General features: G+C 35.1%; 1 protein-coding gene and 1 long non-coding RNA gene across 4 annotated transcripts; one reads left to right on the forward strand and one right to left on the reverse strand.

The window, feature by feature from the left end:
* On the forward strand, positions 576-1,951 carry LOC18604468. Its single transcript, XR_001927007.1, has 3 exons — positions 576-634; positions 1,459-1,534; positions 1,915-1,951. It is a non-coding gene; the product is annotated as an uncharacterized LOC18604468 (long non-coding RNA).
* LOC18604469 lies at positions 3,989-14,484 on the reverse strand. Of its 3 annotated transcripts, XM_007036971.2 has the most exons (9): positions 14,221-14,484; positions 14,069-14,139; positions 12,208-13,461; positions 7,855-9,220; positions 6,739-7,018; positions 6,196-6,303; positions 5,833-6,111; positions 4,918-5,061; positions 3,989-4,762 (listed from the first exon to the last, which is right to left on the reverse strand). In XM_007036971.2, exons 3-9 carry the CDS (start codon positions 13,406-13,408, stop codon positions 4,574-4,576), a joined length of 3,567 nt encoding a protein of 1,188 aa, XP_007037033.2. In that variant the 5' UTR covers positions 13,409-13,461; positions 14,069-14,139; positions 14,221-14,484; the 3' UTR covers positions 3,989-4,573. The 3 variants fall into 3 exon arrangements, with proteins under 3 accessions (XP_007037033.2, XP_007037034.2, XP_017973403.1); XM_007036972.2 differs by lacking the exon at positions 14,069-14,139; XM_018117914.1 differs by lacking the exon at positions 14,221-14,484 and having other exon boundaries at positions 14,069-14,149.

The following is a 14,687-nucleotide window of genomic DNA, read 5'->3' on the forward strand; positions in this document are numbered from 1 at the left end:
GACTCGATTGGGATAGCCCCAGGCCAAGGTATCCCTGACAACCGAGTATGAGAATGATTTTGGCACAAGCCAAGTTTTTAAGAAAGTCATAAGCCATGTTGTTTATTTTTGACAAAAATGTAATGGTTTTATATGAGTTGAAATAAGTTTTAATATTATGAATTGTATTTCTCCGCATGGTGAAAATGGAATTAAATGGTTTCTCGCAACTCCCCTATTTGTTTATCTGTGAAATGAATCTATAATTCCTCACATATGGGGAGAGTTATGATTTGTGCATGATTTTAAATATTATTTGGTTTCGCGAGAGCTTGCTAAATTTTATTGATTTGATTCAAAAATGATTATTAATATACTTTGACGTGAAAAATTTTATTACCTCGATTATTTATACTTTATAAGAAATTCTCGATTTTTATATAAGGCACAAACCCTCGTTTGAAACGAATTGCTTTTATAATCTTGCAATTTTATATTCAACTGATCTATCATTTGCTTGTTTCCCATCTACGCCCTACTCGCTGAGTCGATGATTATCACTGAGTCTATGAGACTCACACCCCTTTATTTTCTTTTTTACAGATAGGGATCAACCTAGCGTGTAGTCAGTGACACGTTCGGTCCACCTGAATAGGTAAAGGCATCTCTTAGCATTTTATTTCGAGTCGCTCCGCTGTTAGAGGTCAAGTCGTAGCATTTTATTTATTAAGTTGTATATGAATTCTAAATTTTTATATAAACATTAATTGGAGATTATAGATTTTAATGCATATACTTATGAATAAAAGGAAAAAGTTTGTATTGATTTTTATATTTATGGTTCAATTTAGTATATGAAAGTATCAATATTATATGGAGATTGAATGTAATGGATTAATGAGCAAATTCTAGACAGGCTTGTTCGAGACTTGGCGGGTCTTTTCCGAAAGTCTTGGACTCCGGCAGCGACCTGGGAGAGGTCGTTGCATAATTGATGATTTATGGTATCGGATATCGAAAACGGTTATCGAAAAGTATAGTTCCTTTAGTCAACGACTTGAACAATAATGAAAAAATCATAGTGAATGGACTTGGATTTGATTCTTAATGATATAGATGGATTTATTGGACTGTGTTAACACTGATTAGCACGTTAGTTCGGAATCGAAATGAATTTCGGTTATGATGAATTAAGTCACAATCAAGCTCATTGAGGTACTTTGGTGTATTTGGAATATTGGAAGTGTAATGAATATATTTGAAGTTGAATCGGATGTTTTGGTTAATTCAACAGTGTATAGTTCGAGTTAGGTCGAATACAAATTTAGTCCGATCATAATTGAACCCACGTAGAATACTGTCTTTAAGTGATTATTCGAACAATTCTCATTCAATTTCATGCATTCATATAGAGCCTGAAATAGTTTTATAACAGTTTGGTACAAATATATTGAATTACGTATCGTGTATTATGTATAGGTGATGAGCCCTCTAATAAGGGTAAAGATATCATTCCTGAGGACCAAGAATAAGAGTACTCCAAACTCTAGCTATTGTGAGTAATCGGACTATCATCTTAACTATCAAAAGTAGTTTATGCTCATTTTTATGATTTTAAAGAATAATGAACTTAAATTGTAAACTATTATGTTTTAAAATTGATGTGTTGGTTAAACGAAATGAGATTTATAAATTGTTTTGCAATTCAATGATGATTTTGGAAATTGAGTAAGTGGATACTATATACTTGTGTTATTTATATATATATATACGGTTTGAATTGATGGCTTATGACAATGTGATGACATGAATGGCTGGATTTGTGGTTTGTGGATTATATAAACTGTTTTGTTTTACCTTGACAGGCTGGGTAATATTATATTAGTCATGTCATGCTGTCAAAATTTTTATTGATTTGGTGAGTTATTTGATTAGCTTACTGCAGTGGGCGGATTTTCGTGGACCAGCCTATTAGAGGGGCACGGTAAATCCTGTTATATTTTACCTTAGTACGAAAGGCGCGGAGGGTATCTCCTAAGGTAAGTTTAGAGTTCACTTCACACCGAACCACCACGTGAAGATGAAACTCAACCAACGCCAAGGAATGACTATATTTTAAAAGTAAAAACATGTTTTATGGGTATATGTTGTTTTAACATCCTTGGCGGACTTAGTTGGATGCCCGGGCCAAGGTGTCCCCGAATATGAGCTCTGGCACAAGTCAAGTTTTTAAGAGAATCATAACCCTTGTTGATTATTTTGATGAAATGTAATTGTTTTATATGAATTGAAATGAGTTTTAAATGTTATGAATCATATTGTGATGGGATGATTTAACTATCTCCATTTACTTGGCTTTAGATGTTGTAGATGAACTTTGCTTACTCACTGGGTTTATAAAAACTCACCCCTTCTTTTTACCCATTTCAAGCTCAGGACAGTTTGTAGATAGCCGATTTTGTCGAGGGTTGCTTTTGGATTTGCATCCTTAGAAATCAAAGGTCTACAGTCTTGTATATTTTCGATTATTTTAGGGCCCACATGTCATTGTAGAATATTTTTGTATACTTGGTTTAGTGTGCTATGATATATATGAATTTATTTTACTCTTACGCTACAAAAATTGTTTATGCAGGATTCTATAAATATTGTTTTATAAGAAAATAGAATATTTTATTTAATATTTTTATTTAGTTTGATTAGCCATGATTTCATTTTAAATGGATGATTTAGATTACTAAAATTATTTTTAGATAAGAAATGTATATTTTTCGATCGTATGCTATATTTTCACTAGGTTTCAAAATTTTCGAATAAAAATGACCAAAATACCCATGTGGCAGAAATTACTTTTTGTTTGTTTTTTATTTAAAAATAGTTTATATTCCCTTAAAACATGATATTTAGTAACTGTTGCTCACAGGAAAGACATAAAATTGATGTAAGAGCCTTTCGAGGTTTTGGTTGACATTTCGGGTAATGAATGTCTATCGAGACATCGCGGCGGTTGTCATAAGCTCGAAGAGAGTACCGGGTTGTGACACAAATCATCTTGCAACTATAGATAATTGTTTCTTTTTAAATGATTCTCTCATTTCTTGTGGGAGTAAGAAACAAACTGCAACAACCCATTCTAGCATAGAATCTGAATATCGTGCTCTTGCATATACTACTTTAGAGTTACTTTAGCTTGTCGATTGTTAAAGGATATGGGCATTACCCAAACTCCTGCCACTATCCTTCACTATGATAACAGTAGTGTTATCTAGATTGCTCACAATGATATGGTTCATGAGTGCACTAAGCATATTGAGATTTATTGTCATTTTGTGCATCATTTTATGACCCCTTCAAATCAAATTGTTGATATATTTAGCAAGACTCATTTTCGTAGTCGTTTTCAAGAGTTAGTTTCCAAGCTCAAGTTGCATGTACCAAATCACCTTTAAGTTTGAAGGGAGTATTAAGATAATTATATAAATTATTCAATTATAGTTATATAAGAGTTCTCTTCTTGTAACAGGTTTGACACATCCAATTCATTAAAATTAAACACAACTCTTTTGCTAGCAATGAAAAATTTGTTTCATCCCTACAAGCTCATCAAGTTTCAGTAATTATCCATCGATGAAGAAAACTACCATGATTGGTGAGTAATGTTTAAAACAAAAGTTCGTAGTAAATTTCACTTTTCTAGTGGTGAAAGACAAAAAATAAATCCAGTTGATTTTAATTTAGGGGTTAATGACAAGGATGAAATAACTATTTCAAGAAATGTCGCTCTCATAGAGGAAACTAGCAGGATTATGGGAAGGTTAAATCCATAAATTCAGGTTTTGAATTTTAAATTATTCAAAAATACATACTTTTTTACTGAAGATACTTCTTGCCTTTTGCTTCTGATAGCGAGAAACAAGTATCATACAGTTTGTACCAGATATTTCTGTCCATCCAATTCTCCCAATTTTGTAACAAAAATGATTAAATGAGAAACATGTTGCGATCCGAGTGAGAGAGAGATAGATGCCAACTTCATTGAAAAGCGCAACTGTTGCAAGCTGCAAAGACAAGAATACCTTAAAGGCAAAAGCCCACAGATCATGCAATCAATACAAGGAATGCACTAATCAAATCACTGAGTCTGAAGCTCATTGGGCTTGCTTGCTGCATTGCTCCAGACTTGACATAGCGCGGCCATTACCAAAATTTGGTTACCAACTATTTCACAAGCTATTACTAAATAACCTAAAAGAATTATCACACATCATGTACAACAAGATTAGATTCCCCTTCCACCAGATTAAATGAAGCAATGAAGGAAACCCTAAGAATACACTGTTCCAAAATTACATCCTTCATAATGGTACATTGACATACTACTTTTGGCAAGGGGAAGAAAATATATATCACCAAACAAAACCAAGCACACCTTTGAATGCATGTTGCAGGCATGTGATGGGGAAAAACTTCCTTGGAGATCACTTCAAATGGATTAAACCAATTTCAGTCAGCAATAAATACAGCTCCTTCCCCAGTCAATAAGTGACTGCAGAATTGAAGCAAGCAACCACCACCTAGCAAATCTTCAGAGCACTCAAGCTGATATGGGTTCATATGGGTATGATAGCCATGGGTGCTTCAAAGCCTCTGCTGCAGAAGGGCGCTTCTTTGGGTTTACTTCAAGCAAATGAGCAACAAAATCAATGAAACCCTGGTCCCCCATGGGCAACCGATGCCTCAAGGATGTCTTCTTGGGTATCAGGTATTCTAGTCTGTTGGTCTCCTGAGAATATTGGTAAGTATGCACCACTTTAAATCCAAATGCATAAGCATAGAAACAGCATTCAAGTTATATAAGGAAAGAAGCTGGGATATGGTAGCCCCTGGGGAAGAAAACTACTTTTCTCCAATAAACAAATAATGAATAAATATTTTTACCTGATTACGTTCATAAAGCATGTGATTCTTGGTAAAATACTTGTATGTATCCCGTCCTTTGGCGAGCATGTCTTGTTCAATGGGACCTATGATTCCAATTACCCTTGCAAGTAATGTTGCAGGTGAATCATTTTGGAATAGGACCTATACCCATTGTATTGAAACCAATTTGTACCAACCATTGATAAGACATGAGTTGCAATAAAATAGTGAAATTAGTAGGGGTAAAATTTTTACACCAATCTATCATGCACTTGAGGCTACAGAGAAAAATTAAATAGGTAAAGGGAGGGAAAATTTTATCCACTATCTATATAAATAAAAATAAATACAGCAAAATAATCTGTTTTTTTTAGGAACATCAACTAAAGATATTAATCTGAGTTGTCAGTAGAACAAGATAACTAACTTGTAGCTAGAGAATATATGCATAAAAGTCTAAATCTTAATACCATAACAAAAGAAAATTATTTTGTGGTCAAGTTTGAGCGAATTTATGTCATGAAACTTAAACGTATCATTGGGACAACTCAATCAACTAGTCTTCACAATATTTGAACCAGAGACTTGCTACTCGAACAAGGTTCCAGAAATTAATCTATTCAACATTTATGGAAGAGGACATCACCTTAGGCAATTACAAAGAGGTCATAAAATTGTACAAGAATATTTTTTACATTCTACAAGCAGTTAGTTGAAAACCAAATCAATGTTCAGGCAAACTTCTTTTTCCATTGTAATGATTTGTTCAAATGCATGATATTTCCAAGTTTTTTGTCTACAATGCTTTTTTACGAAGCAAAAGGAAAAAGAACATTTTAAAAAAATTTCAAGTGCAAGAGAAGTGCAACATCTCATACCCATCCTTCATAAAATGTAAATAATAATTATCACCTGCAGAAGGCCAATACTTACATTGCCAGTACAGAGTTCTGCCAAGATGCAGCCAAGTGACCATACGTCTATCTTCTTATCATATGGAAGTCCTAGGATAACCTCGGGTGCACGATAGGACCTGGATTGAACATAGGAGCATAGGTGATCTGTCTCAAAACAACTGCTCCCAAGATCAATCACCTTCACCTCACATCTACTATAGCTTTTTACTAATATATTTTCTGGCTTGAGATCACAATGTATTAGGCCAAGACCATGCAAAAACTGGAGAGCCTCCAAACACTGAATGGTAATTGACTGCACAGAAGAATTTAAAACAAGATTACAAAATAGCAAGCCAGAGATTAGAAGCTCCTCTGAAGAAAACAGCTCTCCGCTAACCTGCAATCTCGGCATTGTGAAGTAAACCTCTCCACCTGATTCCCTATTAAATTTATGAAACTCATATAAGTTTGCCTTGAGAAGTTCACAGACTATTAGCAAATGCTCCTGAAAATAAAAAAGAGTCAGCTGCTACTCAATTCATATACAATTGTCATTCATGTACTGGACTCTATGATGCATTAGCCAGCAGATAAACTTCTAATTTTCACCAGCCAACAAGCATTTACACTCAACATGACAACTTGAACTTCAAAAGATAAAACCATTTGCCTCCAGAAGCCAGACATGTTCAGAACAAAGCCCCCAACAAATGCACATGTCAATAGAAACATGCAAGAACTAGGACCAGACTCCAGATTATAAAATACTGGGAACTTGCAAACATCTCACCAATGGTAAAGAATATAGAAATAAATGAAACATTAAAAAAAAGGGAAAAAAATACCCAGTATCCGTTAATAAAGCAAACATGAAAGTACTAGGACAACCAAAAGCATGAACAAGGAAAAAGAAAGACATACATCCTCTGCATTTACTTACTCGGTAGTAAAAGTAATCATACAATCGGAGAATGTGGTGCTTATCTGCTGGATCATGTTTATTAACATACTTGAGAAGCTTAATCTCATCAAGGCTTTGATCAAAAAAATCTTTGTTGTTCTTTATAATTTTCACACAGACATCCATTCCTGTGTGTAGGTCATGTGCTTGTATAGCTTTACTAAAAGCAGCTGATCCAAGATACTCAGTAACATGATAGCGCCCCGCTACAACCGAATTCAAAACAACATGGAAATTCTTGTCCTCCTCAAATCCAGTTCTGAGAAGCGAAAAGAGGACTTATGTTAGGAAATCTGTTGGCTAGAGCTTTATAGCTTGTAGCAAAGTGAAAAACATTCAGTATAAATTATACTAAAGAAATATTATCAGGCAAGTAAAATTTCCACGGCTTATAAAAAAAGTAAAAATTCCACAAGATATGCCATTGGTGGTAAAAGCAGCAGTAATTTAGCTCTCAACTTATTTCACTGTCATCAATAACAAAAAAGTAGCATCTACCTGAAATATTCAACAAGCTTTCGTTTCTTTCTTTTTCTTTTTTGTCCATTAACAGTTGCTAACCATTTAGGGATCACGTTAAAAGCCAATGGTCTTGCAAGTCAAATAATGTCTCAAAATTCAAAAACTCAAAATGGGAAAAAACAAAAAAAAAGAAACCTAGTTCCAAATGATGAATTAGGTAAAATTTAAGCTAAAAATAGAAAGAAAAAATTATGAGCTATGTTAAATACTTTGTAAAGGAAAAATTGTAAAAAATGAGAACAGATCATTTAATTAGTTAACTGAAGCTCTATGTCCCTTCTGCTGAAGATTAACCACTACAGTCCATAAAACATACTAATCTTCAAAAGCTTTTGTCAATCAGAAAACTATAAGAGGAAGCATGGCTTTTGCTCTCCAAACTCAACCAGAGTTCATATTGATACCACCAGAGAGTTCCAACAATACTTGATATCTCACAAGGAAAGCTAAAATAAAACAATGAGAATGGACAATACCATCTATGTACCAGCAAAAGGTTTGAAATTGTTAGCACCAGTGAATGAACAGAACATATGTATTACATTCAGGATTTGTTTCTAAGATAAGACATGCCTGTTTTTCCTATGCACAATCTTGAGGTTGAAGGTCTCAAATTCCTCCTCCTGCGCTTTAATTTGTCTCATTTGCTCTTGTACAGCAGCAGCCTCTTCATCCTCAAGTGATGCCCCAGGATCCTCTTCCCTCACACCACTGATTTTCTCATCCTCTTCTTTCTTGGTCTGCTCTTGTTCACCATAACCATAATTAGAGGGAGTTGAAGGACTAGAAGTTGCTGATCTTGCAGCATTGGCATTGTTTTCATCCCTAGAACTTTTGACAGTTGAAGAATCACTGCTTTTCCGTCTCCATGTAGCAAGCATATCATCAGACCCCACCAAAGCATTCAAACAGTCATCATGTTCATCGCCAGCAGAATTGCAGTTACTTGACCACAGAGACTTACTAGAGCGTGCCTGCACCAACTGCCCATCCCTTAGAGGTGGAGGAAAAGAAAATCCCCCATCTGCAATATTCTTCACCTGGGGGCAGGCACCTTTATCATTTCCAATAACATATTTATTGGAATCATTTTTGTTGGTTTTCCTTTTATCCCTAATTGATTTATCAATATATTTCCTGTCTGTCTCTTGATGACTTTGTCTGGACCCTCCAATAGCAACATCATGATCATGAAAATATTCTAAATCCCCTTCACTACTACCTCCAACTAAACTTTCACGTACTTCACTGCCAATATCAGCGGCATCACTGTTGATTCCCACACCAATAGACCTAACTGAACCATGCTGATCATCATCAATACAAATATCATCCAGCCGAGATCTCCCATGCTCATTGAGAACTTTTCCATCCCCTAGCATGATAAGTTCATTTGTCTGTGTGACAAATCCCTGCCAAACAGGTTCAGCACGCATCAAATTAAGCTCTTCTTCATCCATTAATTGTCCATCATATTGGGCAATTAAATCATTCTCATGAGTCCTCCCATACATTTCATTTATGGACAGTCCTATAGGATCATCCGAAGCTGAAACAGGTTCAACATTCTTTGCCTGGAAATATTGTTCACCAGAGAAGTAAGAATCCTCCTCCGCAAATGATTGATCATCATCTTCATCCTTGGTTTGACCTCTTTCTTGCGGATCTGGCACACTCCCATGCCCAGTTCCCTTTTCATTGTCACTAGGATAATCAATTTCATGAGCCAGAAACCAGGCTTCATCCTCAATAGGTTGCCTCATGTATCCAACATCGTCATCATCATCATATTCATCAGAGTCCCAATACTCATTTGGGTAATCAACAGATTCACTTAATCCATCACCAACAGTAGCAAAACCTGAAACCAGATCAGATGCATCTTCTGCAATGCCCTGACTCACAGAAAGCCAACTGCCTCCACCAGTCCTTTTCCCACCTGGATGATAAACAAGATTCAAGCTTACTCAGCAGAGTTATAAGAGAAATAACCATCTTCTCTAAAAATAAATAAATAAAAAGAACATTCATGGTGATGAACTTGATCTATTTAGGGCCAGACAGAGAGCTCAGCATCCAACCATAAGTAACCAGAGAATGCTACAAGTTGAATTCTTTTTAAAACATAAATATCTAAAAAAAAGTGCAAAAGCTCAAGCATGTAACATCAACTTAGAATTTAGAGAAGAGATAACCACTTGAACCATTGCCATTACCAGCTATTGATGACAATAAATGCATTTATCATGTTTACTACTATAAAATGACCTTCCAAGACAAAAGCTTATGTTCATTATTTGTTATGCAGTAACAGATGCCTAAAACAAGCACCTGAAATGTAATTCATATAGGAAGATGAATAATATCCATTTTGAGGCCCACAGATAATATGTGAATCAAAAAAGCAGGATCTGATTGGTTCAAATCATATAACTAACCAGCAAGGTATCAAGCATCAGTCTGATGGATTTGGAAAAAGTGAGGGTAGGCTTTAAGGTTTAATATTTACTTTTGACATATATTTGAAGACTATCATTGAAATTTAAAATAAGTTACCAAATAAATAACATCAACACACCTCAAGAAGCGAAAAAGGGGTAGTTAATAATTTATAGCATTGTTAAAAGGTCTCAAATAGTTTTACAATGCAAATTAGGGTGTAATCAAATCAAGCAACTCGTCAGCTACTCAGGCTTCAGCCAATGAATATTCAAAGTCAATTCATTCAATTGTCCAATTGAGCTTGAGCTTTTGATACTCAGCTCAAGTGGCCCTTGAGCCTAATCAAGCTTCTGAGTTGTTTAGTACTTAATATAAATAAATAAAATATAAGATTTATTTACATAGAGCTTGAGCCTCAATCGAGTTTTGAGCTCCTTATTTGACTGGATGATACTCCAGCTAAATTCTAGCAAAGCTTAACTAGCTCAATTAATTTTTCAAGCCAAACTAGAGAGCAAAAATTTAAAGCTCAAGCCTGAAACTGTATCAGCTTGCCTTGGCTGATTACACTCCTATGAATACCACAAATTAAATATCAAGAAAATTTAGAGTTGTATCCATTTATTATTTGTTAGGCAGATTAGGACCATACATAAGTTACCAAATCCTATTTTCTTGTTTATCTGGTTGAATGTATTTCTGCTTTCTATTTTAACTACACAAGTTCTGATATTATCAAAATTGCTAATTATTGTTACATCTTGATGCATAAGTCTGTACTTTAAGATCTAGCATTAGGCAATTGAGCTATTATTGTAGGACTAAGATCAGTAGGAGCCAATACACATTCATTGCTTCTTTAAATTAATAGCCTCCACTCTTCAGCCCTGTGGTTTCTATCCCATGTGGTCAGGCAACAAGACCTATATGTCCAGGCTCCCCCACATCTCCCATCCCCTCCCCCCAAAATTCCACCTGGTAATCAAAATAATTAAAAGGTACAAAAAAAAAATTTAAATGGATTCTTTCAACAAATCAAAAATAAGTTTAAGAAATATTCAAAAACTAAAACACTTTATCTAGGATCATGCTAAATATTTAACAACATTAGGTGGAAAACATAAGATATTAGGCGAGAGGCATAAGTGTTTATTCCATTTCCTTGAAAAGTTTAGAAGTAATTTGAAACTTATAAACCACTTTGAATTGTCCCTAGCATATCTTCCCACAAATTATAATATCAATTAATTATACCTTTATGTTACCATTCAGCATAAGTTCACAGTAGCCACTACCCAGCAGGACCAGTGATTTCCTAAAACTAGAATTTACTCATCGGCTCACAATCCTAAACCTCCCATACTACAACCCCAAGTGACCAAATAATTCCATAACTCTACCCTTTCTAATGAGAAATTATGCTCTCCAAAGTTATTCTTCCCTTATTGACTGACAGCACCTAACTGCGAAAATCTTTGATGGTTGTCCAACTGATTAAAGATTCAAGTGGGAAGTTTTAAACATGAAATTTCAAAAAAGAGAAGGAAAAAGATTTACCCCACTGTCATTCACTGTATATTTTTACACTGGACACGACAAAGAGCACCTGAAATTAAATTTTAGTTTATCTCTCAAAGGGAAGAATCCTTAGTAACTTAATAAATGAAACATTTGTGCACAACTCCAAATTCAGCTCCTCTTAAACTATTTCCAAACCAAATGTCGAATTAAAACACTCCACCATGTTATTTTAACATATTTTACATATTTACAGTTTGAAGGTAAGCTGTCTTCATGCTATTTCTTTCTTTTCATTTTACTTCTCCAGTAATGCCTTGCTTCCAGATCAGGTACACCATTAAGATTTGAGATAAAAATTAGAAGAACAACAGTAATTACAAAGTGAACAAAAAGCACAGTAACTTTTCTTCCCACTTCAGTTCAGCTGAGAGGCCTCTAGAAGGGGTTTCTTCCAACTTTTTTCTCTTTTATTATTCTTTGTGTCACCTTGAACCAAGTTCAACCTCTCTTCTCAGCTTCTTAAAATGATTTTTTAAGGACTCACAAAGGTGCTTGCCAACAGAAAAATGGAAAACCTTAAAGGAGAATTCTTTATTAAATTCATGATAACAAAGCATCCATTCTCTTATAGGATAGATTATAAAACACAAAATTTGCATAGCTCACGGATGAGGCTTTGCCACCAATGGATAGTTGGCATCTTTCCACATTAACAAACATTTTTACCACAACAAATGAGATATGTCAGTAAGGTTTACACAAAGTATATATATACATATAGACATACAACATACATACATGTATAATGCCAGAACATATAAGCAAATGACGTATGGAAAAGTAAAAGTAGAAAAGATAATGAAAATATGGATAAATAGCCAACTATTTGCAATCATTAATTTAAAGAAAATCAAATATCTGTGTGCACAAATTTCAAATAAACATATTATTATGTGAACTAACCAGAAGAGTTTATTTCTTGCCCAATGGGAACATCCAGATATGACCCCATAAGGAAGGTACTGTCAGCACTAGTGAGCTTTGCGACTGGGCCATCACGTTCATATTTTTCCTCCCAATTAACATTCAAAGACTTCTCCTCAGACTTAAGTTTAACTGGTGGCAGCCTAGGAAACTCTTCCTTTGAATTATCAGATGCTAGAGAGAAGGCCAACCCACTTATACCTTTTTGCTCAGAACTCCCTTGAGACTTCCCAAAGAATAAAGCTCTTCCAACCTCATCCACCTGTTCTTTAATTGCTGCCCTAACATCAATTGCATCTGCTTTCTTCTTTCCTTCTCTCTTCTCTGAACCAGTAGCAGCATCATAACTGATTGAAACATCTCCCTTAGGGAATGGAAAAACAGTCTTGACAGAACAATCTTTCCATAACTCTGAAGATGAACTAGTGGGTTCCTCACTTCTACACCATGTGCTGTTATCAGCAAAGTTTTCCTTATAGTATGCACTGCCAGTCTTAAATTGCTGATCAAGCTCCTTAGTTTCACTGGTATGAATCTTGTCGTACTTAGATTCTACATTAGCTTTGCTAGTATTTCCAAGCCATGTTGTTTTCATTTCACCCGAATAGACAATCTCTTCTCCAGATTTAACATTTGCTTTATCAGTGTCAGGAGCATCAGCTGTACGATATCTTGACTGATCTGGCATCTCTAGCTCTGAAAAGCTAGTGCTACTAACAAATCCATCATTTTTGAACAGATCAGGACCGTTGCTGGTATTGAAGTTCCATGACTGCAATTTGAGTACAGTGTCCTCCGAACTTTTAGTGAAAGTGAAACCCTTATCACTTGTCACTTTTGCTTCATTAGGTTTACTACGCTCCCCAGTAGAAGCAGCATTTCTCCATTTGCTTTCAGAACCATTTCTGCCAGCCCCACACTCAATCTCTTTCACTATAAGTTCCTTAGAAGCTTCACCACAATTTCGAGAACCCGAGCCATGACTTTCACCCGCTGGTTTTTTCCCATTCTCTTCTTCTAGTACCTTGCCAGAATCCTTTTCTTCAAGGTTAAGTTTCTGAAGGAATCCATTCAAATCAGGGCGGTTACCGAGCTCACTCCGCAAAGCTGCCTCAGCTCTTGTGAAGCGATTTCTCCTCAGAAAGTCCAGAATCACATCTACTGAGCTTGGTTCTGTCATTATGAAGTGCTATAGATCGAGAAACAGGTACTAGAAGCAAGAATCCACCAAACCTGAAAATATCCATACAAAAGCAACAAAAAATTTATTTATTTAAAATCAAAGAGGAAGTTTAAAAAATGTCAGCTTTAAATGCTTTTTTGACAGTAAGAAATCGATTTTAGAGAAAAATAATTAACAACATTTGGAATCATTTATAGTTTCCCTGTCCTTGAAATACAAATATGTGAAAAATTGCCTAAAACTAAAAGATGGAATCACGCTTAACCAACTAGCAGGTTTATTTTTTCCAGGTGAAATTTGATTACTTCTTATTTTCCTTTCATAGTACTAATCTACTCCCCAACAAAAAAAAAATCAAGGTCAAAAACCAAATGCAATTCCATGAAAATCAAAACGGTGAATGTTAGAAAACTTGAATAAGGCACATAGTGATTGATTTCTTAACTGACATTACTTCCTTGCCCTAACTTCAATCACTAAGAAAGTATAAATCTAAAATCCCACATTTTCCATTCCTTATTGTTTCTCGGCATAGAAGAGTAAAGGCTTCTCTTTTCCTTTAAAAAATCCCCCTAATTTCAAAAACACATTCCATATGAAATTGGTACATTTTCCCAAAAATGAAAGAGAAAAAAAAACCCTAGAGGAATTCCTAACCTCGTGAATCAAATCGAGAGAGGACAAGATCCATAGCTCCAACCAAAAACCCTAGAAATATCCCGGATAACCTTAAAAACACTGAGATTCAGAATCTTATTGATGCACCCAAAAGTCGAACAGGAGAATCGAAAGAAGAAAAAAATACTTACAGATCGAAGAAGAAGAAGAGTAGTCAGGCCAATCTCTGTTGTTGGCTTTGGATTCCATAGCCACACTCCACATGAAAAACTACAAATGCCAAAAAAAAAAAGAAAACAAAACAAACAATGGCGATTTGTCTTCTTGTCTGCGCTTTGTTTAATTTCTACTTTGCATTTTCGTTCTTCTCTCTTCAGGTTGGGTTTTTTGTTATTCTACTCTTGGTTTTCGGCCTGCAATGTCTCTTGGGCCTGACAATGGCATATAGGAGCAATAACTTTCAAAAGAAAAAAAGCGTAATAATAATGTTATAATAATAATAATAATAATAAAAGTGAGGTGTGAGTTGTGACGTTGAACAGTTCTGCCTCGGGATTCGTGATGAGCGCACCCACAAAGCATCGGACGGTCCTTATTCTCCGTCAAACTTCTCTCCATTTTCCCCCTTTTATTTTTAATAATAATCGTTCATTTTCGT

This window comes from Theobroma cacao, chromosome 3 (assembly GCF_000208745.1).
Source record: "Theobroma cacao cultivar B97-61/B2 chromosome 3, Criollo_cocoa_genome_V2, whole genome shotgun sequence".
Classification (NCBI taxonomy): Eukaryota; Viridiplantae; Streptophyta; class Magnoliopsida; order Malvales; family Malvaceae; genus Theobroma; species Theobroma cacao.

Coding starts and splice junctions, on each gene's coding strand:
- LOC18604469 (XM_007036972.2), bottom strand. CDS start 13,408: ATGACAGAACCAAGCTCAGTAGATGTGATTCTGGACTTTCTGAGGAGA. Junction 6,304..6,738: donor ATGATTACTTTTACTACCGA/GTAAGTAAATGC, acceptor TTTTATTTTCAG/GAGCATTTGCTAATAGTCTG. Junction 5,062..5,832: donor CAGAACTCTGTACTGGCAAT/GTAAGTATTGGC, acceptor CAATGGGTATAG/GTCCTATTCCAAAATGATTC.